The sequence below is a fragment of the Odontesthes bonariensis genome, chromosome 18 (genome assembly GCF_027942865.1).
Source record: "Odontesthes bonariensis isolate fOdoBon6 chromosome 18, fOdoBon6.hap1, whole genome shotgun sequence".
Taxonomy (NCBI): Eukaryota; Metazoa; Chordata; class Actinopteri; order Atheriniformes; family Atherinopsidae; genus Odontesthes; species Odontesthes bonariensis.
The window spans coordinates 16,504,956-16,529,699 of NC_134523.1; the positions used below are offsets into that span (position 1 = coordinate 16,504,956).

A 24,744-nucleotide genomic window follows, 5' to 3' on the forward strand; every position below is an offset into this window, starting at 1 on the left:
TTTTCAGTGGAGTAGCAGCTAATTAGCTATGTAATGCTAGTTAGTTATGCAGGAAAAGGATAAACCTCCTTTTAGTCTTGGCCAGTGTGTTTAGTTATTTCTTTCCTAGAATCATCAATATCAGACTACACACTTTTACATATTAGGCACACTTTGTTTTACTAATTCACACATTAATATATATTTTACTATAGTATGTTCATGTAGTACTTTCATGAGATTGCAATTTCACACCTCACTATGTATTTTTTACTCTAAAAAAAATACTCTTTTCTGTTGTCCAGTAAAGAGGAGAAATCACTTGAATAAGCTAAAGCTAATTTAAGACTACTGTGGTAAATTTGCATTAATGCAGGCCTGAAAAGTTATTTCTCTGATCATGGTATTTTTTTTGGTCACTCATCTGGAACTTAATGGCATTTCATTTGAATTTGGCAGCTCAGGACTGGAAACAGGCTATGGTAATAAAAATCCCTTTAGAACTGGATACTTGGTCAAATATATACAGAATATGGAAGGTTTTTAGCATGATCGAAAATTAGCATTATCGAGAATGATTTATTAATTCATTCAGCAATGGAGCCATGCTAATGCATAGTATTGTATATATCAATAATGCATGTGCTGTGCATCGAGTTCCTTACTGTATGAGAGGCATAAATACGCTGTTTTGTGTGTCTGGCTAAATAAGAGTCAGAAATAGGTGGGAGAATTGGTGGATAAAAAGCTCAGCACTTTGTGTTAAATAAGCATTTGTTTTTGTAAATGTCAGTTGGTTTTAATAGGCTGTATAATCCCTGTAGAGTCATGACACCGGCTTCTCACATAGCACGCTGTGCCAACACTGGCTGAAGTGAATATGGAAATCACCAGGATTGGAGGTAAAAGGTTTTTCTGTCACAGCAGTGTTAGGTGGGTTAAGGCTGAAGCAGTCCCTGAGGCATCGTTTTCACTTCTGGCAGTCATAGTGAACTGTGCACTTTCTATCAGTTCACTTTCTTCACTCACAATGGTCCCCTCCATTTTGCCAAATGCATTTCACCCTCATTAGTTCAATTCTGCAGCCTTGTTCGTAATATGCTTCTTTATCTCTCTTGTTTTGGTTACACACACTGTCTACTTCACTTTCTTTACTGTGGTGTTTCTCTCCTTAAATCTTCTCTTCTTCTTCTCTGAAAAATAGCCTGCATCCACTCTCTTCCCTTTCTTTTTTTACTTTGTCTCCCAGGAGAACCTAGTCACTGACTTTCTCCTCCTTCTGCTCTCTTGCAGTGTTTATTCAAGCAGTTTCACAGTCAATGCACCCTGCTCTGACTGTGTCGAACTAATAACTCCCACCTCCTTCCATTTCTCATGGACACAGTGTGTGTCTTTGTATCTCTGTACTCCTCTTCTGATTCTTTTCTAAATTCTTGTCACTTTTACTCTATCCCTACTTCCTTACACCCTTTTTCTTGGTGCTCCATGCTTCTTTAGACATTCAGAGTTGCTTTAAAGACTTCGCAGCCCCCCCCCCCCCCCCCCCTCCCTCCCTCCCTCCGCCGTTGGAGTCTTTTAGATCTCAGAGGAGATGGCAGCAGAAAACTGGGCCACATAGAATAGGCATAGGCAGGAGAAAATATATATTTAAACTTTGGCTGTTGCAGAGACAAGTGATCGCTAAATAAAGAGAAGAGTTTCCCAAGCAGCTCACGATTATCAAACGAGATGGATTTAATTTAATAACCTGGAGGGCAGAGATTGTTGTATCTAACTAATGTTTGAAAAGAGCAACATCAAGGCATTAGTCCCACTCATTCATTCAATATTAATTTTTCTGGTGTTAATAATAGCTTCACAAGGACATGTAACTGACTCGTAAATTCTTTTTTAAAATATGTTTTGCTTTAAAAGGAATTTGTAGTTTAGTTACATATCATGTTTCAAATATCTGCTGAGAGCAATAAAGATATTTCTCCTCAAAAGCTTTGACTTGGAAGCCAGACACATTTAACAGAAGCAGGGGAACTGAGTATATTATTAAACTCAGTTTAACAATGTACTATAGTGTCCCAACATGTCAATTTAAAGGGCTTCTAATAAAGGTGATGATCTGTAAGATTTTTAAGAACTCATAAGATATTTTATGGTAAAGCATTTGCATTCTTTATGTCTTTTTTTGTAGATGTTTTTATCTTACCCTCCCATACTTCAAATTGGCATTCACATGTCCAGTGGATGCACAGGAAACAATGCATGTATGTTAGTGCTTTTATCTTTTTTGTAAGTCTCTTCCAATCCTTTGAAGTTCACATTATGTCTGTCAAGTCAGTATCTTGCTCATGCGTGTTCTTACACTTTGTAAGTCAACACACGACTTCAGACAAGATTGTGTCTAAAATTTGATCAGCACCAACTGTTCATTGCCACACTACAGATGAGGCAACTGTAAATATTTGTGATTAAAGTTTCCAGTCAAGTTTCAGTTTCAGTTTGCCAGTGTGAGCTCTAACACAAGCTGCTGTATGCTATCAAACTGTATAATATGCTACTTTTATACTTTTAAAACATGGCTCTAAATTGAGCTGTTGTTGTGTTTTGACCATATTTTGACCAATGCATATCATTTAAAACATCAGAAAAAATTGCAAAAAATTAGATTAAGCTGGATAATTTGTTCAAATTTGCTGACTCTATTTCCAAACTTGTCTAATATAGCAGTCTGTCGGTACTGCAGGGGGCAGGAGACGGGTATTGAGGAGCAATATATATTGCACATCACGTTCTTTGGATTTTCCAAGAAAATTTGTCCAGAGACCTTTTAGTGGAAATCAGTCCATTAATAACCAACTGAGAGAGTTGGGAAAAATCTATTTTTTGTTGTTAGGTCACACATTGGCAATAAAAACAAGTAATTTATACATTCAAACATTCTAATGTGGGGTATCTTCGATCTGAAATCATCTGTTTGTCCCGGCTAAACTACTCAGGGAAATATATGACACACATATTACATAAAACTGCGTGACTTGTGCTTCTAACCATGCTAATTGCCATAAATATTTTTGAGTTCATTTGAAATTGTGTTGGGCAATATGGTTTTCAAATCACAGTAAATTTTTCTGCATCTTCTTCAGCATAGCAGTGACTTCACATCCCCCTTTGCTGTCGGTTAAAGGCATTCCTCACCTGTGTGCACACAAAAGCTTATTTTGTACCGTGCTTCTCACCTTAGGTCAAATCAAGTATTTATTTTAATGTCCTTAAACCTTAAACAACATGTTGAACAAGACCAAACAGCTGCAACACATTTCAGATTAAACTAACTGGTCAAAAACAGCAATCTAGTTGATCCGTCTTTGTTTCTTCATATTTCATTTTCATGATCGTGTAGTTATGAGATAGGAAGTACTTTAGTTTCACTGACGTAAGGTGTATATGAATATTGTTTTTGTATTTCAAATAAAGCACGATTTTTATCCAGTTATTCAGTTACAGTGTAAGGGTTGGTGGTTTTTCTGTGTTTTGTTTCTATTCTGCTCTCTGGTTTGTTATTTAGCATTTTGCTTTTATTTAGATTTATGCTCTTTGCATTTGCCTAGTTTGGATTAATCTTTATACTCATAGTTATTCCTTGGTTGCTCTCTGTTCTTGTTTATATTTGATATTTTGTGTGTTTTAGTCACCTTCTCACTCATAGCTTCCTCAATTCCCTCCTGCCTGGTCATTAGCTCCACTGCCACACCGGTCCATTATCCTCAGCTGCAATCGTTCTCCAATCAGTTCCCCACAGTATTTAAAGGAGTTCGTTTTTTTAAAACCTGGACCTTATTTCTGGCAGGTTATTTCCAGGTTTAAAAAAACCCGAACTTCTCCTTTAAGTTTCCTGATTTCTCATAGTCTTTGTCAGATCCACAGTTACACTCCATGGTTTCCTTTATAGTTTCCCCTTGTTCTTGTCAGTTTGTTATTTCAGATTTTTCTGTTCTTAGGGTTTTGTTTTCTCAGTCTAGGTTTATGGTATTCCGGTGGCTCTTCTAACACTGACAGATTACTTTCCTCCCCACACAATTATGTAACTATGCAAAGATATCTAAGCTGTCAACATTTTGGGGGGAGATACATGTAAAAAGAAGCAATTTCCCAACAGTTTCATGTACATTTTACATGTATAAACACAATGTGTATATATATAAAAAAAACAATATGTTTTTATATTTTGATACAAAGTGAAGATGAACTGGATAGTGTAGACTGTCTAAAGGGGCAAAATATGCAAAAAACATGTCTCCATAGATCTCTTTACGGTTAAAGAAAGAGAAATAACACAAAGGTAGTGAAATTACCATGAAAACTAAGGCCCTGTTGGGTTAAAGATGAATTCCTATTAAAACATAGGGAAGCAGAGAAGTAGTCACACACTGTAAAAAACAGAATTACGCGTTGTTCAAGTAATTGCATGTTCACAATTGAATGGATAAGGAAATATGAATAATTATTAACGAACAGAAAAATCCTCATCAAACTGATAGGGCGCACCTCAGTGATGTGCAAATATACAATAGTGAATAATCTTAATTGAAAATACATAATCGCCACAGGTGTTTATTCGGCGCATGCGCTTACTGGCCAAGACACGGGGTTTCCCACCTTTCCTCTCGAAATTGGAAGGGCTGACTGAGCAACGTGTTTCTCTCTCCGGTTGAAATTTTTTCCACTTGACATGCAGCCAGGATGGCCAAACTTTGAAAAGGTACGTTACCAGGCTGTAAGTACAATATTGTGTCCTACTCAAGACATAATTTAAAATGTCTGTGTGCGTTTTTATGAATTACGAGATTTCGATACACACCATGTGCTAGTTTTGACCCAGTGTTTGATATTAAGCTAGCTCATGTGGCAATCACGTTAGCTAAATTTCGAGTGAAGTCCTGCAGGGATGTTCGACCATGTTGTCTGTGTGTTTATCCCATTTACAAACCGGCAGTGTATCTTTGGTACACTATATGGCCCTCTTATTTTACCAGCGCGGTATTTCTGATTTCAGTGCGCACATTGACCATGCGTTGTGCAATGTTTGCTAGCTGATCGCACTAGTCTAGTGACACGCTGCCTGTTCACCAGGGACTAGCCATATCATTTACTGGTAAAGCTAACATTAAACGACTCAAAGTCGTTCATGTTGTCATGGTCTATGTTTTGATGTTGCTGTTTAGCTGTTATATGGATAGTAGTGTACGTCTGTAAGGCCGTATTGCCCACGTTTGTGATGACATCTAACTTGTGCACATCAAATGTGCTAGCTATTAAATAGTAACCTTAAATGTAATGCAATGTTATTTTGGTATGCTACGTGGTTCCTAGCACAAGGGTTTTTCTTATGGATACTAAACTTATTTGGAATACTCTGATTATATGTTTCAGATATAACAAATCTCCCATGTTCTGCAAGTACTGCGGTTTCTCTGCAGACCAAGACAGTCTTGTCAGACACCAGCAGCTTCATCACAGGAGACCCCACCATTGGCCGTGTGTGCACTCCAACTGTCCGTGTGTATTCAAAACTCCAGGAGCCCTCAAGTCACACCTCTCAAGATATCATAACAAAGGTGCACTTGTTCATAATCAGCCTAATTTGAATTTCAAATGTGAATGTTGTGAGTTTCAGGAATTATGTTCTGAAAGGGATTTTTTTAAACACCTAGGAAATCACCTCAAAATTCAAGAAACTGTTCAGTGTCCTTTTTCAGGCTGTGACTTTAAAACAAACACTTACAAAACATTCAGTTCACACAAAAGCAGAAAACACAAGCAATATGATACAAATGACTTTAGAACTGTGATTCAGCCTTTTGCTGTACCTGCAGCTGGAAGTATTGATGATGATGACGATGATATTGCTGCTTCAACTTTCATTCCACAAGAATCGAGTTATACAGCAGATAATTTTGATGGTACAACAGTTGAGCACAAACTTGCAAGTCTTTTTCTGTCTATGCAAACCGTTTTGCATGTCTCACGAAGTGCAGTTCAAACAATAATTGAGGGACTACGTGATATATTGATTTGCTCAAAATCCAGTGCTTTTCAGGTAGTGTCAGAGGTTCTGGCAAAACACAACATTTCATCAGAGAACACAATTGTTAAGGAGATAGTTGATTCAGTTTTTGCATCCAATCCATTGCTGTCAACAATTTCTGAAAAGGGCTGCCTATCTACTGACTACAGAAGAAACTTGTATTTTGCACAAACTTTTCCTTTGATTGAGGCAGTAGAATATCGATACGCACAAGATAGTAGAAACACGTTTGTTTATGTACCTTTGACTTTGGTGCTTGAAAACTTGTTGAGACGCCCAGATTATTCAGGTGCATTAGTTTTGAGTCAAGAGCACTTGCCTGGTGTTTACAGGACTTTCCAGGATGGCCATTACTTTAGGCAGCACAATGTTTCCCTCACTGAAGAGACAGAAATCAGTATAGCCCTTTACATTGATGAGTTTGAATTGTGCAACCCGTTAGGAACATCACGCAAGATCCACAAAATAGTTGGAGTGTATTGGGTCATCCTAAACTTACCAGCGAAGTTCAGGGCAGGTTTGACATCCATTCAGTTGGGAGCTTTAGGAAAGAGTGTTGATGTCAAGAAGTTTGGTTATGAGAGTTTTTTAGAGCCCCTCATAAAGGATCTTAAGCTGGTTGGTCAACATGGGGTCTTTGTGGAGAACTTGAAGACGACCGTTAATGTAAAGTTGTTTTGTGTCTGTGCAGATAATCTCGGAGCACATGGTTTAGCAGGATTCCAGGAAAGCTTTATTGTGGATAAGTTTTGCCGTTTTTGCTTGGTGAGTCATAGAGAAATAGCAACTGTTAAATCAGGGGATTTTGTTTTGAGAACTGTTGAACAGCACAATGAGTTTGTGGAAGAGCTTAAGCGAAATGAAACCATTAAGAGTGTAAATGGTGTTAAACGTGAGTGTGTTTTGAGTAAGCATTTGTCCAACTTTCATCCTGTAACGGGGTTCCCCCCTGATGTCTTGCACGACGCTTTTGAAGGCATTGTTCCGATCGAATTAGCATTGTGCCTTTCAGACTTGATTTCTAAAGGATTTTTCACTTTGGCCCGACTTAACCACAGCATCAGATCATTCCCCTATAAATACACAGATAAAGTCAACAAGCCAAAGGTCATTGCTAAATCAGCCCTTTCAAAGAAGTCTATTGGGGGGAATGGACATGAAAACTGGGCGCTGCTGCGACTGCTTCCTCTCATGGTTGGTTGGCTCGTCCCAGAGAATGAACCATCATGGGAAATATTAATGGACTTGAAGGAGATCGTTCAAATAGTTGTTTCTGACAAATTCACAGAAGAAACATTAAGTTATCTGGCATTTAAGTTATCAGATCATCGCTTGCTACTTAAAGCCACGTTTCCTGATTTTGTCTTAAAACCGAAACATCACATAATTGAGCATTATCCACACCTCATACGCTGTTATGGTCCGTTAGTGGAACTATGGACCATGAGGTTCGAAGCAAAGCACAGTGTCTTTAAGAGAGTTGCTCGGGATATACATAACACAAAGAATGTACTGCTTACCTTAGCTACAAAGCATCAGCAGTTAATGGCATACAATTTGGCTGGACAAAGCCTCTTTAAGTCTGACTTGTACATCGACAAAGTTGTAGCTGTTAAGGTGGAAACTTTGGGCAGTGCACAGAGATCTGCGGTGTTAAGAAAATTGCCACATGTTGACACTGTTTCTATTACTCGCAAACTCGAACTGTTTGGAACAGAATATTCGCAAGGCATGATTGTCACAGCTGGGCATTGCTATGGGCAGCCAGAGTTTTTCAAAATTTTGAGCATCATTATCCATGGAGACAAAGTATTATTCTTGTCAAAGAAGCTTGTCGCCTGGTACTTTGAGCATCATAGGTCTTTTCAAGTAGAGGACAGTGTCTATGGTGAAATCACAGTTGTTGACGTCAATCAATTGAATCATTACTATCCTTTGGCAGCTTACCTTGTTGGGGGAAGGCTCTGGGTGACGCTGAGGACACATTGTTAGACGAATCATGGTGAGTCTTACAACGTTATTCCAAAACTAGTCTCATAAATTCCAATTCCATGAATGTGTTTGTATTGTGTATAATGTATTACACTGCCTCAAAGTAAAGGGAACACCTAAGCAATGAAATGCAACTCCCAGTCAATCATACTTCTGTGATACCAGCCTGTCCAGTTACGAAGCAACATGCATTGTGAATCCATTTTGCTTACTGTTGTGCGAATTTAACAAGCAATGGCTAGAAAGTAGAGGTAATAGTCAAAATACGCCCCAAAACCAGTTATTCATCAGATGGTGTCACATACCATTTTTCTTTTTTCATCCTTTCTGGCAGAGTTTTTGGTCATATCTGCATTTTGACAGTGTCCCACACCTGGAGGTACCATGAGGCGGTGTCTATCTCACTCAATTTGCTCAGTGAGTGCCACTCATCCGAGATGAGTAGGACTACCTGAGCAAATTCAGTGGGTGACAGACACCGCCTCGTGGTTACTAAAGGGGTGTGAAACTGTCAAAATTCACATGTGACCAAAAACTAGGCAAGAATTGATGAAAAAAAAAGAGAAATGGTCTGACTCCACCTGACGAATAACTATATTTTGGCCGTATTTTAGTTATTAACAGTAATTTCTACCCATTGCTTGTTAAATATGACAAAGTAGGCAAAATGGCTTCACAATGAGTTGCTTTGTAACTGGACAGGCTATCACAGAAATATGAGTGTGACTTGGGAGTTGCTTTGGTGTGTCCTTTATTTTTTCGAGCAGTATATTTTCCTGATCCTGAATGTTTCCTGTTTCATAGGTACTGTTGCTCAGAGTCATAATATCCGCTGATCAAGCAAGACGTGTCCAAATTGAAGAATTGCCAGAGTCTCTGGATGCGCTTGTGGATTTCATAAAAGAAAAACTACAACTTCAAGGGAATTTCCAATTGCAGTTTGAGGACCCTGAATTCCAAAATGCCCGCTGCGATTTGTCAGATATATCAGAACTTCCAGCTGAACGTGCAGTTCTACACATTAAGTGGAAAGGGCATTCAGCTTATGAAGATCCCTTGGAGCGATCACAGTCCCTTGGATCCATCTCGTCACTCGACACTGCAAGCTTAAGCTCCTCCAAAGGAATCTCACCTGCCACTTCACCCAGCCCCTCGCCCACCACCTCAGGAAATTTGCGCAGTGCGTCAGAGTGGCCCTGTCCATTCCTTATCCCCGCTCTGTCCCTTGATGTTGAGCTGAAGTTAAGAAAAGGCAATGAGGCATATGAGAAGACCAAGAAAAGCATTGATGTTACAAGAGACATTAAGACAGACATTCTTGACAAACTTGCCCATGCTGCTTTTGCTATAAAAGCGTATCCTCAGCCTCATGAAGTTGAATCGATTGCAGTTGCTTTGATTACCAAATATCCGTGCCTCAGAGATGTCGATGGCAATGGTTATGATGGATGGCTTGGCAGTATCAGGAACAAGTTCAACAACTTCAGAGCAAAGCTGCGACTGGCTGGTTGCAGTGACGTTTCCCTTAATAGCAAAAGAAAGACAGATGGAGAGACTGGACCATACACACTGAAGAAGGCCAAACGTGGTGAGATTAACCATTTTCCTGAACATCCAAATCAGCAGGATGATGCCTCACTTGAACAGCAAAGAAAGCTCTTGGTGGAAGCATCAAAGAAAGCCAAAATCGATCAGAAATTCATAAGGGAAACAATGGAAATGACCTTTTCCCTGAGGAGAAGGGAGCTTGTTGATGACCAGCCGATGGTGACTGAAGTGCAGGACAGATGGCCTGCTTTATTTTTCAAAGAGCAGGTAAGAATTTACAAATTTGGTACTACTGTAGACGTCTGTATCCTGAGAACCCCTCCATTGTTTGACTTGTACCTTTTTGTGTATGTTGCTTTGTGTATTTGACAGATTGATGCTGAGTTTTTTCGCATCACAAACAAGATGCTGTTGACGACATTCAGAGCTGCAGTGGACGAATACACTCCCAAACTACTTCGTCTGTACCGTGCCCGAAAAGCAGCCTTTGGAAAGGCTATGGAGGATGTCATGGCGAAGCTTGATGATGAGGTATGTTGTGGTTGAAATACTTACCTTTTGGAAGACTGCTCAAACCAGGTTTAAAAAAAACCCAACAAAACAAATAAACAATGTACATATCTTGCACTGCTTCAAAAACCTAAAAGGAACAGCAAAGCAAGTCAGTCAGCTTACTTCTATGATATCAGCATGTCCAGCTAGAAAGCAACACTCGTTGTGAAATCGGTTTTGCCAACTGTCCAGTCGGAAGGCAAAATAAATTCACAATGAGTGTTGCATCCTAACTGGACAGGCTGATATCATAGATTGACATGATCGATCATGATTCACTTGGAGTTGTTTTGCTTTCTTTTAGCTGTCCCATTTATGTGTATGTTTCTGGAACAGTGTAGTTGCTGGGGAAAAACCTTTAATTTATGGTAGTAAAAAGAAAATGAGTATAAAGATTTTTACTATAAGGAAGTGTACGACCTCAACTATTGTGACCTAACTAACCATGTTGTTTTTTTTCTGCTTTTTTGGCATAGACCTCTGACATCCTCTGGCACCGCAAAGACGCTGCTCTTCGAGGACTTCCAGTATTTCTCCGTGATGAACCTAAGGAACTCTTCAGAGAATGCCTTGTAAGTAGTCATTAACATCAAACAGGAACTACATTTTTTTTTCAAAGAAATCGTATAACGGCTCACAATACCTTTTATTTCTTATATACACATATACTGTGTACACTATACGCATGCACACTCAGACTGAAAGTATGCCGACATATATGTAGGACAGTAATAGACTACAACAGAGAATAAAAATGGCGTATTAGTGTAAGAGGAGGTAATGAATAGAAGAGGGGGTGGGGTTAATTGCACCTGTGGCGCCTCCCTGAGGGCAACAGTTCAAACATCTCAGTGATGAGGGAGCTGTCATTGATAAGCTGTTTTGTCATGAGTAGATGGTACAGGAGAGGGCAGAACACATTTACAAAGTCAATGTGAGTGTAAAATCCTTTTTTCCTCAGGAGACCGATGTAGATGATGTGGCTCTCCAGGGCGTGGCTGTGGGAATTCTTTATGTTCGTGAAGACTGTGGTCCAGGGACATCTACGCGAGTGCAAAACATTGCAGTCCTCCTCGAAGAGAGAGTGGTTTTGCAAGATCTCCCAGATACTCCAACTGCTCTGGCATACCTTTTTGGCCTCCTTTATGCCCTGAATATCTCCTACCCGAAGGCTCTGAAGTATACTTTCGAAACTTTGCAAAATATCTTCATGGAAATCGGTCCAAAATGCACACAGCGTGTGCGATCTCTGAAGAACAAACTTGCATTGTAAGAGTGAATACGACGTTGTATTTTAAAAAGCGTACTGGTTACATCAAGTTCCCCTTGATGGCCCATGTTCTTACGGTGTTGGAGTACGGCTATGTTTTAGAGAAAAATGCGGATGGCATTTTATTTCAATGTTGGCGTAGTTATTGCACTTTGCACTTTGCACTTTATACAGCAGTATAGTTGCCCATCATTGGCTTTATTTTACATTGATTTTTTTACTTACCAGACATGTTGAACCTTATAGCATTTAGGTTGTGCAGGCCCATGTTCTGAATCAGCCAGTGTGCATTAAAGGGGAACTCCGGGGCATTTGAAGCGCAATCCCATTGCTAGAGGTTGTCAAATACTGACAGTAGGACACAGACAGGTGCAAATCGGCGCTCCCTGTGCGGCGAATGCGCTGTTTGCGCAGCCTGTCGTGCTAGCCAACTACGTGGTGGCCAAGGGGCAAGTGCTAAACCTTCCACGTAAAACAACAACTTGCACACTGCAGAAACGTCACACCACTTTATAAACCATCCGACAAAGTCACAAGCCTTACCATCAAAACCATATGCATGGTTCTCACATTACTGGTATGGGGACGTTACAAAACAACTTTATAAACAGCATGTCACTTACCGGTTGTTGGTACGCGCGCGCATGTGAAAGCCCAAAAGAGTCAATGGACGATAATCCCATATACAAAGCAGTTATCTTCTCTAGAAAAACTGCGTTCAAGTATTTAAAACATTACAGCAATACATGCCCAGTAATATTGTTGTAATGTTTTAAATACTTGAACACAGTTTTTCTAGAGAAGATAATTGTTTTGTATATGGGATTATCGTCCATCGACTCTTTTGGGCTTTCACATGCGCGAGCGTACCAACAACCGGTAAGTGACATGCTGTTTATAAAGTTGTTTTGTAACGTCCCCATGCCAGTAATGTGAGAACCATGCATATGGTTTTGATGGTAAGGCTTGTGACTTTATTGTCGGATGGTTTATAAAGTGGTGTGACGTTTCTGCAGTGTGCAAGTTGTTGTTTTACGTGGAAGGGTTAGAATTTGCCCCTTGGCCACCACGTATTTGGCTAGCATGACAGGCTGCGCAAACAGCGCAATCGCCACACAGGGAGCGCCGATTTGCACCGGTCTGTGTCCTACTATCAGTATTTGACAACCTCTAGCAATGGAAATGCGCTTCAAATGCCCCGGAGTTCCCCTTTAAGGCTGTGTAGGTACAAATACTTGATTTTGTTAAAAAAAATACTTATGGAAATAAAGTTTTTTACAAAGTGTGAAGTTTGTTGTACATTATTGAAGTTTTGTAATTGTGTAGAACAGTGACAAAAGGAATGTATACTTTATTGATAAATTGTGATGACCTCAATTGCCTTTTTTTAGTAAAGTGAATTGTCACTGTTCAGCAAAAAGAAAAATCCTTGTTGGTAGAATAAGGAATTTAAAATTGATTTAATTAAGAATTCTTAATAAAGATTACAGTGTTATCATAGTTAAGATTATGATGGGAACATTATTGGCAAAACATACAATTCTGAATGCAGACGGTTGCCTGTAAATTTCAAATATTCTCAACTATTCTTTTTTTACGGTGCAGAGGGGCAGTGTGCTTGTCACTTAGGTTAACTCTAATGTTAATTGTTAAAAAAGAATGTGTCCATAAACCAAAGACATTGTCTTTTTATGCCTTTTTTTGAGCAGGTCACTATTAAACACAGTAGGGACTGAAGAAACAACCACAGTGAACCATTACATGAAGAGTGTCAGGTGACAGGCAGTGTAGTTTTAAATCCTCTGCAGGGTGGCCAACTTTACTGCACCCCGCTGTCGTGTGAAAAATGTGATTACTGCAGCCGTGAAAACAGATGCCAGCTTCTCATGGCACTATGGAAAAAGGATAATTATTAAAAGATTTCTTTATTAAAACATGAGGTTTTTTTTTACTGGCTGCCCTATAAACAGATTTATAAGCTGTTCCCCCTGATAAATTTGAGTTGGAAATATGGTATTCTGAGATTTGGATTTTTGAATGATGCTTTTTGGTTAAATCCCTTGACCAGGCGTACTGACATACATACTGACAGCTTCACTAAAGATTGCATAGTTTCAAACTTTTGCTGAGTGGCTCTTCAGCAGGTCTGTATCCTTGTCTGTGACACTAATATCAACATCATGTAGACTACCTCCACTTTACACGTGTTAAAAAGGAAGCAGACCCTTGTACCTATTCAAATATCAGATTCCACCTCACACCTGCACAAACACACACACATTCATGCATTCAAATGCCTCCAAGGCCCATCCCGCTATATCATTCACAGCACCTCTAACAAATAAAACACTCTGCAGTTCAACAGAAGCAGTTTTGTTCTGTGTTTCTTCACTTTCAACACCACTTTCTCTCCATGACAGTCTGGGAAATAATACTATCGATGACAGTAATGGATTCTTGCCTATTTCACAGGCCCCCATGGACCTGGCTCCCTTCCTCATCTTTTCCTCCTGGGACTCCCTTGATGTTGTGGGAGCTGAGGCCTGTTGACTATTTCCCCACCCATCCTTTTGTAATGTGTTTCCTCCCCTGTTGATTCCATCTTCCTGTCTTTATTATGGGTTAATTTTTCTCCCAGACCCAGCAATCGGGACTGGTGAAACTGTGAGAGAAAATCCACGAGACAGAGAGAGAGGATATGGAGCAATATAGTCTAATAAAACTGAAATGCAGATTATGTGCTGTAGACTCAAATAACGCCAAGATTACATTTCTGCTTTGAAAAGTGGATAATGTGACAATGGCATGATTTGGATTAAGAAAAATGGGCACAAATTGAATGAGCCTTTTTTCCATCAGTGTGCCCAATGAGAAGGAAATGTTACATTTGAAGCCTGAAGTTTGGAATTTTTCGGCAAACTGCACACGATTAGTGAGTGCTGTGTCTGACTAAGAACCAACATGACTGAGAACCATGCATCCCCCATACAACTTCCTCATCCCCGCATCCCCAAAGCAACTTTTAAGAGCAGGATATGATGATGATTGTCACCTGAAAGGATATCCTGCTACACTGAGTTGAAATGGAACAGTTTACAAAATGAACATATTTTTGTATAGAGGAACACATGAACTAGGAGAAACTCATTACGATATGGTTTATTGACAGAACAAAAAAATTACAAGTACAGCAATTTTTTTTCATAGATTTAAGTGGACTTCTGCAGTTGCAGGAAGCCTCTTATGTTCATTAGACAGAAGGCCTTTTAACATTCTTCTGCAATGATTTTAATTACGGAGACAATGAAGACTTTAAAAGACCTTAAAAGCAAAGGCACTTTTTAGCTGCATATACACAGGGAGAATTCTTAGTTCTTTCTCTTTTTTTTATGGTTTGAAATACCTCTGAACAGTCAGTGTGATACCTGCAGTAGACAGGATGAAATTTTGATTGGTGAAGCAAGGTAATAGTTATTCCCAACTGGGCCACGGAATAGAGGACTCCACGCACAGACATAACAGATTGTAATCATGCATAATATCAAATGTGAGTGCAAATGTGGTGATGTTTATGAAAGACAGCTTGAAGGGAAATGTGATGTTCCAGTTCAGGGTGCTTCCATATTTAGAGTTAAATTATACATTTATGGACAGAAGGCTCACAAGATTTTTATTGGACTCATTATTTCACTACACCTGATAGACACTCCTGGTTATTGAGGTTTAAAAAACGTTATCAAACAGCTGACTTCTCCATTTTTGGCCTGCCCTAAATGTTACTATGGCAACAACCATTAATAACGCATTATTAATTGGCCAAAGGGACTAACTGTGTTTACCTGTTCACGAACATGCAGTGCTGGTTTAATTCTGCTCTGCTGTGCCCCACAATTTGAAATTCACTCTCATTAGCGAATTGCTTGACAGTCTCAAACCCTGACAATATGAATTTGCAGCATAAGCACAGCAGGGTGTGCCTGGAAAGAAAGGCAAAACAGAAAACACATATTGTAGCATGGTAGTTATTCTAAAGCATATCTATGTCATCTTTTTGTCAGGCAGTCAGGATGTTAGGCATGTCTGCTGTGACACAATCAGCTGCCACTGACAACAATTTGTAATACTGTCAGGCACAAAGAAAGATCAGTCTTTTTAGCTGTTTGAGTAGCATGCAGATGGCCTGTGCAAATCTTCATGTCAACCAAAGTATGAATATTAGCGCAGAGGGAAAGGCATCAGAAGAATAATGGTAATTTCTTACACTCTCACTCATACTTTCTTCTAATTTCTGTGCATTCTTGCCGTCAACTGTCCTCCAAACTACTCACACATAAGCATGCACACGCGCACAATGTACACGTGTGCAGAAGAACGCGCCTGCACAGATTCTATCGAACGCACACCAGCAGGGAAGTTTTATTCAGCTCTCACTCAAAGCTCTGGTGTTTGGCAGAGGTTGAATTTGGAAGCACAGCTCTTCAACAGTAGATAACGCTCAAAGCTAATGAGTCCACCTCTTCCACCCCGTGCTTCTTTGCCCACATTTGCAGTCCTGATTTCTCCCCCTACTCACCATATTTGTACCCTCTGTCTCAATCTGTCTCTCTCACACACACACTCCTCTTCCTAATTCCTCCACCACTGTTTCTCTCTGCTCCTCCATTGTCCCTCTTGGACATCCTCTCTTTACCTGCACAGATGGTTTCACTGACTCCTCTGAGTCTTAATTATTCCGTCAATTACTGTGGGAAAATGTGCAATTAAAGCGGACAGTTACTCTGCGCTGTGTGGCTCCATATTTATTAGGCACCTGATTTCGTGGGCTTGAGGGGTTTTTGCGATCTTCCATGCCATCTTTTCTGTCACCTCTAGGTATGTATGAGGGACATCTTGCGGGAATTAGCACATTTTATTTCCCCAATCTTTCCCTCTTTTGGGAATCCCAGTACGGTGAGCATGTGGCCTGCAAACTTTTTTAATTAAGTGACACACCACAACTATCCTTCTAGATTGCTTGATGCTGAATAGCTGCCTTTGGTGTTGAAATATAAACCCATATCAGCTTCTTCAGATTTTTTTTCTTTTTTGTAATGGCATTGATCTGCTTTCCTGATGTGCCAGTCTCAATCAGGCTCACTGTGTTCATTGCTGGACTCGCAACAACCCACAGAGTTGCTGTGAGAGCATCTCCCCGGGAATTAGTTTGTCAGATCACAACGCTGTAATGCAACCAAACACTTTTGTGCTGCGTTAATCCGTTGGACCACTGTTCTAACCCAACCTTCAGGTCCGTTACTCCCTTTGCTCTTCATTACAAGGCCTTAATCCTGACAGCAACAGCCGACACACAGGGGCAGCGAGGAGACGGCCGAACGACAGGAGACTCGCTTATTCACCAAAAGCCCAAAGCAAACACTGGAGCTGCCACGGGTGGGTGATGCTGACAGCTGGAGACATGTGAGAGAAATAGACAGCTACGGTTGGAGCTATAAATTTGGGATATAGACATACTGTATATCATCTAAGTCATGCATAAGTACGAGTGACGAGTGGCAACGCAATTTGGATTAGTATCCTCTCTAATGGAATAGATGCAGCTATAGAGTAAAAGAGGAGAATGTGGGTGGGAGAGAAAGAGGAAGAGAATCATGAAGAATGCTGTATAAGAAGAGAGAACTCAGAAAAGAATGCCGAGGAGAAGAGCAAATGAAAAAAGAGAAATGGGAGGAAGGGGAAGGGAAGATACAGAATAAGAGAGAAAGATTAATGGAAAGAAGATGGATATTGAGGATGGTGGTAGAATAAAGTGAAGGGCCCGTGATGCCTCTCTAAGTCACCTATTATAAACTGTTTGTTTAATTTACCCTCTTGTTTTGTGCACGTCTCTGATAAGCCAAAATATTTAAACAATGAGCAGGTGAGGTGAATGACATTGTCAATTTCATTACAGTAATATGCTCTGTTGGGAAAGCTTGCACATCTTTGATGGCCATGGATGGAAGTAGCCACGCAAGTGTTTGCCACAATATAAGCAGCCTGTATTATTACTGAATGTACGTATTTTTAAAACCTTAGAGCCACCAAGACATGATGAGATGTCACCAAAAGACAGCAACTTACCTACTTGTTAAGCCACCAGGACCTGGTGGTAAAGTAAAAACAAAGCACATAGTAACAGATGAATCTTTTCAATCTCAGTCACATTTAAAGGGTTAGTTCGCCATTTTGCACATTAAGCCCTGTTTTTAGTAGCCTGGGTGCCAGCCGAACTTAGCCCCGCCCATAAAAGTTTTGGTCGGGAAGTTCGGCTGGTAGCCTGGGTGCCAGCCGAACTTAGCCCCGCCCATAAAAGTTTTGGTCGGGAAGTTCGGTCTGGCTCTGCACAGTTGGGAAATCATTATGCCCGACCAAGAATCGGTCGACCCAATCAGATTGCCAGGGCGGGCTTTATACGATGATGGACAGATGATCAACAGGGACATTATCGAGTACGTCACTGAAGAGCTGAACATGGCTGCCGCTGGAGAGCTAGGGTGTGTAGATTCTGCCATTGAGTCTGTTCTACAGGATCTCCACATTGCATTCATTTTGAAAGACGAACAGAGGAACGCGAAAAAGGCTTTTATCGATTGAAAAGATGTTTGTGCCGTCCTTCCTACAACAAGTGTGTGTCGCTTAATCTACGTCACATACTACGTTGCTCTGATTGGTTGTAGGTCTATCCAATTGAGCGAAGAGGCATTTTTTCTCCTGGTTCGGTTGAAACACGCCCCATACTCAAAACTCTATTGAGCGGTATCAGACTCACATTCTGACTAGAATCGTGAGTATGACGTAGTCAGGCTATGTTTTTAGGTAGTCTGGGGTGAATTATAGATGTTCTGATCACAATTTGGACATTTGGTGCTGAACGGAGCATTTAGGTATCCACTGCTGCAGCCCCCCCACCTTTGCATTGAGTCAATGACCACTCAAGCAAACAATCATAAAACGGCATTAAACTTTCGTTTGAAAAGACATGGAACTCACCGTGTGGTCAGTGGTGGACAGCGATAAATTGACCCGAAAATCGCAGCGAAATGTGCCTTCTAACAGTTGTTTTAGCATTTGGTGGACCTATTTTTCCGGACACCGTTGAATAGCAGCAGCAAGACATCCAGCCACTAGGTGGCGATAGTGCGTTGTTTGTGTAGACCTCATGGAGAGAGGTAGAACGACTGTTTTTCAACGACTGGGTTCAAATCGATACCCCCGTCCATCAAACTCGATTTCAAAACCCTCGTCCTCCAATGCAAATGTCTCAGTATCCATTTTTCAGCGTACTATTTATATTCCACGACTGGTAGCTGTTGCTTAGTGCTGCAAGGGACCGCAACTGGCTAGAAACTACAGGTTGCATACAAACACACCCCGTTTCCGTTTCGAGCCAACGTATCGCTGTCCACCTCAGACCACACGGTGAGTTTCATGTCTCTGCAAACGAAAGTTTAATGCCGTTTTATGATTGTTTGCTTGAGTGGTCATTGACTCAATGCAAAGGTGGGGGGGCTGCAGCAGTGGATACCTAAATGCTCCGTTCAGCACCAAATGTCCAAATTGTGATCAGAACATCTCTAACTCATCCCAGAATACCCCCAAACAGGGCTTAATGTGCAAAATGGCGAACTAACACTTTAAAGTACTAATACAAAAGAGGCAAGAGCATCATTAAAAAGGTTTGCATTGATAGCTAAATAACTGAAATTTTCAAAAACTCAGCATCCAATCTATGCAACCAAGTGCTGGTTAATTATTCATACACAGCCTCACAGTTTATAAAACTGTCACAAAGATAATCTACTAGTCCAAGAAGTGTTTTGAACTCAGTCTCATTTCATAAAACTGTCATAGGAGGAGTGTTTACCAGTTTTAACAGGTGAAAAGTAAATGTTTTGGAGGATATGGCAATTGAGTATCACTCGTCTGTCATTCTGAAGTCTGGCTCAGACCAGGTTAAGATTAGTTAATGAAAAATCCTTGCACTTTTCATGCATCTGCTTATAATGACATTCATCAATAGCAGTGGATTGACTCTGTGGAAGAGGATAAACTGTTCTTGAATGTCTATAGGAACATGACAATGACCCCCAAATATCTCCTATGCTCAGATCCCAAAACCAGTGTGTGCATCAGAACAAACCTGATCCATAGAGCTCCCAATTCACAACTTAAAAGATCCAAATGATCTGCTGTTAATGGCATGTTACCAGGCGCCACAGGACACCCCCACAGGTCCTGTGTCTATATTTTTCATTGGTTGCCCAATTCTGGACTTTTGTCTTTGGACTCATTCTAATAAATGAAAGGATTTGAAGTCAGCTGAAAATAACTACAAATTATTATTATTAGTTATGACTTAATGTCTTTATCTACAGGGAACATCAAGTTTAAAGCATACCAAGCAGTTCATTTTAGGGAACATTAAGCAATTGAGAAAAACAAAATGGGTCATTTGCATAACGAAGCCATTGAGCACATCTACCAGGCACACTCTCAAGTCTTTGTTGTTAGCTTCAGTCTCATCACAGTGATTGACAGATTGACAGGGGCCACATTGTGTCAGTTCACTGTGATGTCAAACTTTCAGTCTGTATTATCACTCCATTGACGCTCAATAATAAAGTACAGAAGGAAAATGTATCATAAAGTGATAATTCTCAGTTAATGGGAGGGCGAGAAGAACAACAGGGAAGCTTATCAGCTGCATAATGTAATGTTTACTGGCTTTTCAATTAATAATGAAAATTAGCTAAAGCGGTAGGCACGCTGAGAAGTGAAATCAGATCTTTACGCTTATCGCAGCCTTGCAGCAGTCACAGGATGCAGTTTGAATGACATCTCACGCAGAACACATTGTCCCTCGCAAGGCCTCACACACATGTATACACAGCAAATGCACCCACAAATATATCTTTGCATGAAGAGACATGATTAAAGACATCTGGGGATATCCACACAAGGAAGCTAATAAAGGTAACAAATTGACATTAATGTATGCAAACATTAAAAAAAAAAACACAATGCGACTGAAAAACAAAATGCTATTGATTCGATATGGAGTTTCAAAGGTTAGAATAAAATTTGATTTTCTCCTTTGATCCTAGAATGATAACAGAGTTCTCCTAATTAAATTCATGTGTCAAAGTGGACTGCAAATGTGAGTTTGCCTGATCTATATTTGTAAGAATTGATCTGGAGAAAAAAGGTGAACCAAATATGTGCAAAATAACACAAACAAGCAATTACTCCAGTGGCAGACATGACATTTCTCTGCTGTTAGTTTACTCAAAAAAACACTTTTTTCCTTGTGTGCTGTCTCCAATAAGATATCGGAAGCCTCAGTTTTCAAGGATACTTTTTGTACAGAAAAAAATGGATAAAAGATTTCAAAACTTATTAGACTGTTTGGGCCAAAAATGAGAAATTACCAATCAGCCATATCATCAAAGCTACCTTCCTAACATTGTGTAAGTCTACTTTATTCTGCTAAAACCAGATCACTCCCACTTTGTCACATACTAATACAACATGAAGAGCCACTGACGTTTTTCTATTTGTGCGCTGGGTACCCGTTCAGTGTAATTTCACAAGGCTAAAGGTAGTGGTAGTAGGACTGGTAGGGAGTGCTTTTAACTAACAACAAGGTGTTCATTCAGATATTGGAGAAGTAGAGGAAGAATAAGATAGGACTTTCAGCCAGAGACTCAGGTTTGGGTCTCTGGTTGTTGTTAAACTTACAGTTTGGCTTCAGTACCAAAACAAAAAGAAACTCATGGTTTGGGCTGAAATGCACCCTTTTACAATAGCAATAACATGTTGGACCGCACTCGTTCCCTACATTCATGTTGTCACTTTTAGATGTTGAGGGACTTTTATTGACGTTCATAAGACATCTTTTTCTCAAAAGAAAATCCAAAAAAATGTGTGAATATGACCTTGCAAAGTTACAGTCACATAGTGATGAGCAAATACAAACAATGAGGGGTTTGGCGTCTTTCTTAATTAAGGACACATCCTAAAGTAGATGAGCCGAATTGCCGACCTTACAATTGTAGAACTACTCTGTAGGGACTACAGAGTCCCTAAATTGGCCCTTAAGATTTGGCTGATCAGTAGTATCACCACCACAGTGTTTTTGCTTTGTGTGTTGTAACCGACTGCGATGGACTGGCGGCCTGTCCAGGGTGTACCCCGCCTCTCGCCCATTGACTGCTGGGATAGGCTACAGCCCGCCCGCGACCCGATCGACGGATTCAGCGGTATAGATAATGGATGGATGGATGGATGTTGTAACCGAGCAGAACTGCATCAGAGAATCTCCTCTGTTAGGTCTTAATTGCTCATGATGTAAAGTTGGTCCCTACAGGATGGAGATGGGTAACACAGCAAAATCAAATATTCCACTTTGGAAGACAACCTGCTCTGTTCTTGCCATCTCCAGCCAGATTAAGAAACAGGATATTTTTGGAAATTAAAAAAGGGAACTGAAGCACCAGTGCCAAGTTTCCTCCTCCTCCCATTGGACTTGAGAAGTAGTGCAAAAGAAGGACATAGAAAAAAATTGGAGGATTTTCTTCCCCTGCAACTTTGGATTAAAGGAGGGAGCTAAGAGACTAGAGAGGTGGGATTGACTGGTTTTACCTAAATACAAGCGTGATGAGATTGGGCCATTCTGGACAGACAGAGAAACGCTGGCAGCTAGACCAGAGGAATGAAGCCCAGTATTTTCTTCGAGCAAAATTGCTCGGGACTGGGTTCAGCACAGGAAGGGCTGCATCTAATATTCCCCTCACTTGTTTGTTTATCCATAATAAAAAAGACAAGCTTTTGCTGTCAGGTGCAATGAATTCTAGTTTGGGTCCATAAGTAGGTCTTTTACCTTCTCTTCTTTAGTCAATTTCCTGTTTTCAGCTTCAGTGGCTTACAGGGTATTGCAAATAGAGTGTTATGAACTTGCATTTTGTAATATGATTCTAAACCGGAGGTCCAGATATTGAGAAAAACAGTGCTTTTAATAACTGATTTATTAGAAATGTGGTGTGCATGGACACATAATAATGAATAAATAAATTAGGCACCCTTAATATAAACCAGTAATTAATTTGCTAGATTGGTGTTACATTGGTGATACTGCATTTATAACACACAGCCAATATATCACACACTCGTCTAATTTAACACCATGTTTCTCTCTCATGATATCAAATCTCTAATAGTTCTATTCCTTCCCTCTCTGGGTTACATTTGTGGACTGGAACTAGCAGTGTAGATCCTATTTTGTAGGTATAATCCCCATAAGCTCTCAGTGGCGCATGTGCTGCACACTGCTCAACATAAGCACACCACAACTGTATGCATCTTGGATGATGCGGTCTCAACGATCATTTCTCTGACTGTTGCCTCAAGGTTCCCCATAGAATAGCTTTTAGTACTGCACCTGTTCGAGAAATCAGGAAAGGGTTGGAAACAGCAAAAGGGAGAAATGCAAAGAGAAAACAAGAAGAGAGCAGAGAGAAATGGGGGAGGAGCAATTAAAGGGAGAGAAATTGAGAAGAAGAGATAAGAAACTGTGAGAAATGAGGGGGAATATCATGTTATTAGCCATGCTGGAGTCACATTACAGCACTGTGGACTTTGTAAAGTGGCAAGATATCTCTCACCTGAGGCTGTGCGCTGCTGTCATCACTCACAAGGACAGTCAAGTGGTGAATCGAATGCTTCTGTGCCTACTATTACCACTCATCGTGCAATGTGTATATGTGACTGTGAATCGGTTTATGTGTGTTTTTGTGCTGTGCTCAGTTGCCACAGTAAAATGAAAAAAATATGTATACTTTTAATGTTTCTCAGCCCAAAAAGCCCAGAGTGATCCCACGCCTCATCACAGACTGACACTTTAAGAAGAAGGCAGTATTTTACAAAAGGCCATGTTTTTTTTTTTTAACAAATGAGTTTTGGTCACTGAAGCAAAGTGAAAAATACAACACCAGAATACACAAAAATATTTCTGTTGTTATTTTGATGTCTTTGGAAATGAGAGCAAAACAGAAAACATTAAACAAAACAAAAAATATACCAAAAATGTATCCTTGATTATAAAAAATAAATAAAAAAAAGAAGCAGGACAGCAAACTGAATGATGACATTTTTTACAGCACTAGAGCATTTATAGAAAGCACAGTTATAAAACGATTAACACAGCATTTCAAAGAACACAATAAGGAAGCAGAAAACATTCATTTGAGGAACAGTGACACCTCAGAGACTAACGGAAATAAAAAGAACTGAAGGTCACTGAACAAAAACAATGACTGAAAACATCAAAACGTAAGAAAAGACAACATTTTACACATTTCAGAAAGAACAATGCCACAGAAAATATATTAAAAAGCATAACAATGAAACAAAACAGAAATCATACCATAAAATCTAACAAATAACCCTTGTGCGTTTTGTTGTGTTTTACACTCCACGTCCATTGTACCACTGTGGTGCTTCTGTCAGAGCCTTGGATTGTCTCAGTCTTGTTTTCTGCTCTCCCCACACACCTGGACCCTATCTGACAATCACTACACATGCCTTTTCTTAGTCATCAGCTTCCTCTGTATAAATACTCCCTGGTTTCCATGGTTCAGAGCTAGATCCTCGTAAACTCCATGGTAATTGTGGTCTTGCTTCCCTTGTCAGTCTGCCTTCCATGTTTTGTTCATTTCTATGGTCAGCCCTCGGATTGCCTGCTTCAGCAGCACTTTTGGTTCAACCTCAGTAAAGTTTCTGGTTCTAAAGCTGCCTGGTTCCCACTTGTTTGGTCCTACATTTGGGTTCTTTAACACTTCACTCAACATGTCTTATGTCAGAAACTTTAATAATCTATAATAATTTTATTTTCAAAATATGCAACCTTATGGTTGGGAAAGCAACTGCACGCACATTGAATAAATGGTGCCCATGAAGGTGTTAGCTTCAGTCGTGTTTTTAAGAGAATGCATTTTAATCCCAAACCTGATTGTTTTCTAAGCCTAACCAACTGAAGTTATACGCTAAATCCATCCTGGAAGTGACAGTGTCATTGCAACTTGTTGCACATTGTAAAAAGAATGTATTTCAGACCATACCATAATTTTTTTCTGACCCTAACCAACTGATGTCATTGGCTGAACACAACAAGGAAGAGATAACAATGTTTTAGTAAAATGTTGTTTTATTATTAACTAATTATAACTTCTGTTATGAACACATGAATGAATTTGCAAACCTCCCAACAGTAAACTATTTGTTGTTCGAA

General features: G+C 39.9%; 1 protein-coding gene across 2 annotated transcripts; it reads left to right on the plus strand.

The window, feature by feature from the left end:
* The first annotated feature begins 4,599 nt into the window (after positions 1 to 4,599).
* On the plus strand, positions 4,600 to 11,736 carry LOC142367556 (uncharacterized). 2 transcript variants are annotated; one of them, XM_075449556.1, is made up of 7 exons: positions 4,600 to 4,747; positions 5,404 to 5,588; positions 8,001 to 8,060; positions 8,855 to 9,865; positions 9,971 to 10,129; positions 10,627 to 10,722; positions 11,112 to 11,736. In XM_075449556.1, the coding sequence occupies exons 3-7, from the start codon at positions 8,058 to 8,060 to the stop codon at positions 11,421 to 11,423; spliced, it is 1,581 nt and encodes a 526-aa protein (XP_075305671.1). In that variant the 5' UTR covers positions 4,600 to 4,747; positions 5,404 to 5,588; positions 8,001 to 8,057; the 3' UTR covers positions 11,424 to 11,736. The 2 variants fall into 2 exon arrangements, with proteins under 2 accessions (XP_075305671.1, XP_075305670.1); XM_075449555.1 differs by having other exon boundaries at positions 4,600 to 4,732.
* The last annotated feature ends 13,008 nt before the right edge of the window (positions 11,737 to 24,744 follow it).

Coding starts and splice junctions, on each gene's coding strand:
- LOC142367556 (XM_075449556.1), top strand. Junction 9,866..9,970: donor CTTTATTTTTCAAAGAGCAG/GTAAGAATTTAC, acceptor TGTATTTGACAG/ATTGATGCTGAGTTTTTTCG. Junction 10,723..11,111: donor AACTCTTCAGAGAATGCCTT/GTAAGTAGTCAT, acceptor TTTTTTCCTCAG/GAGACCGATGTAGATGATGT.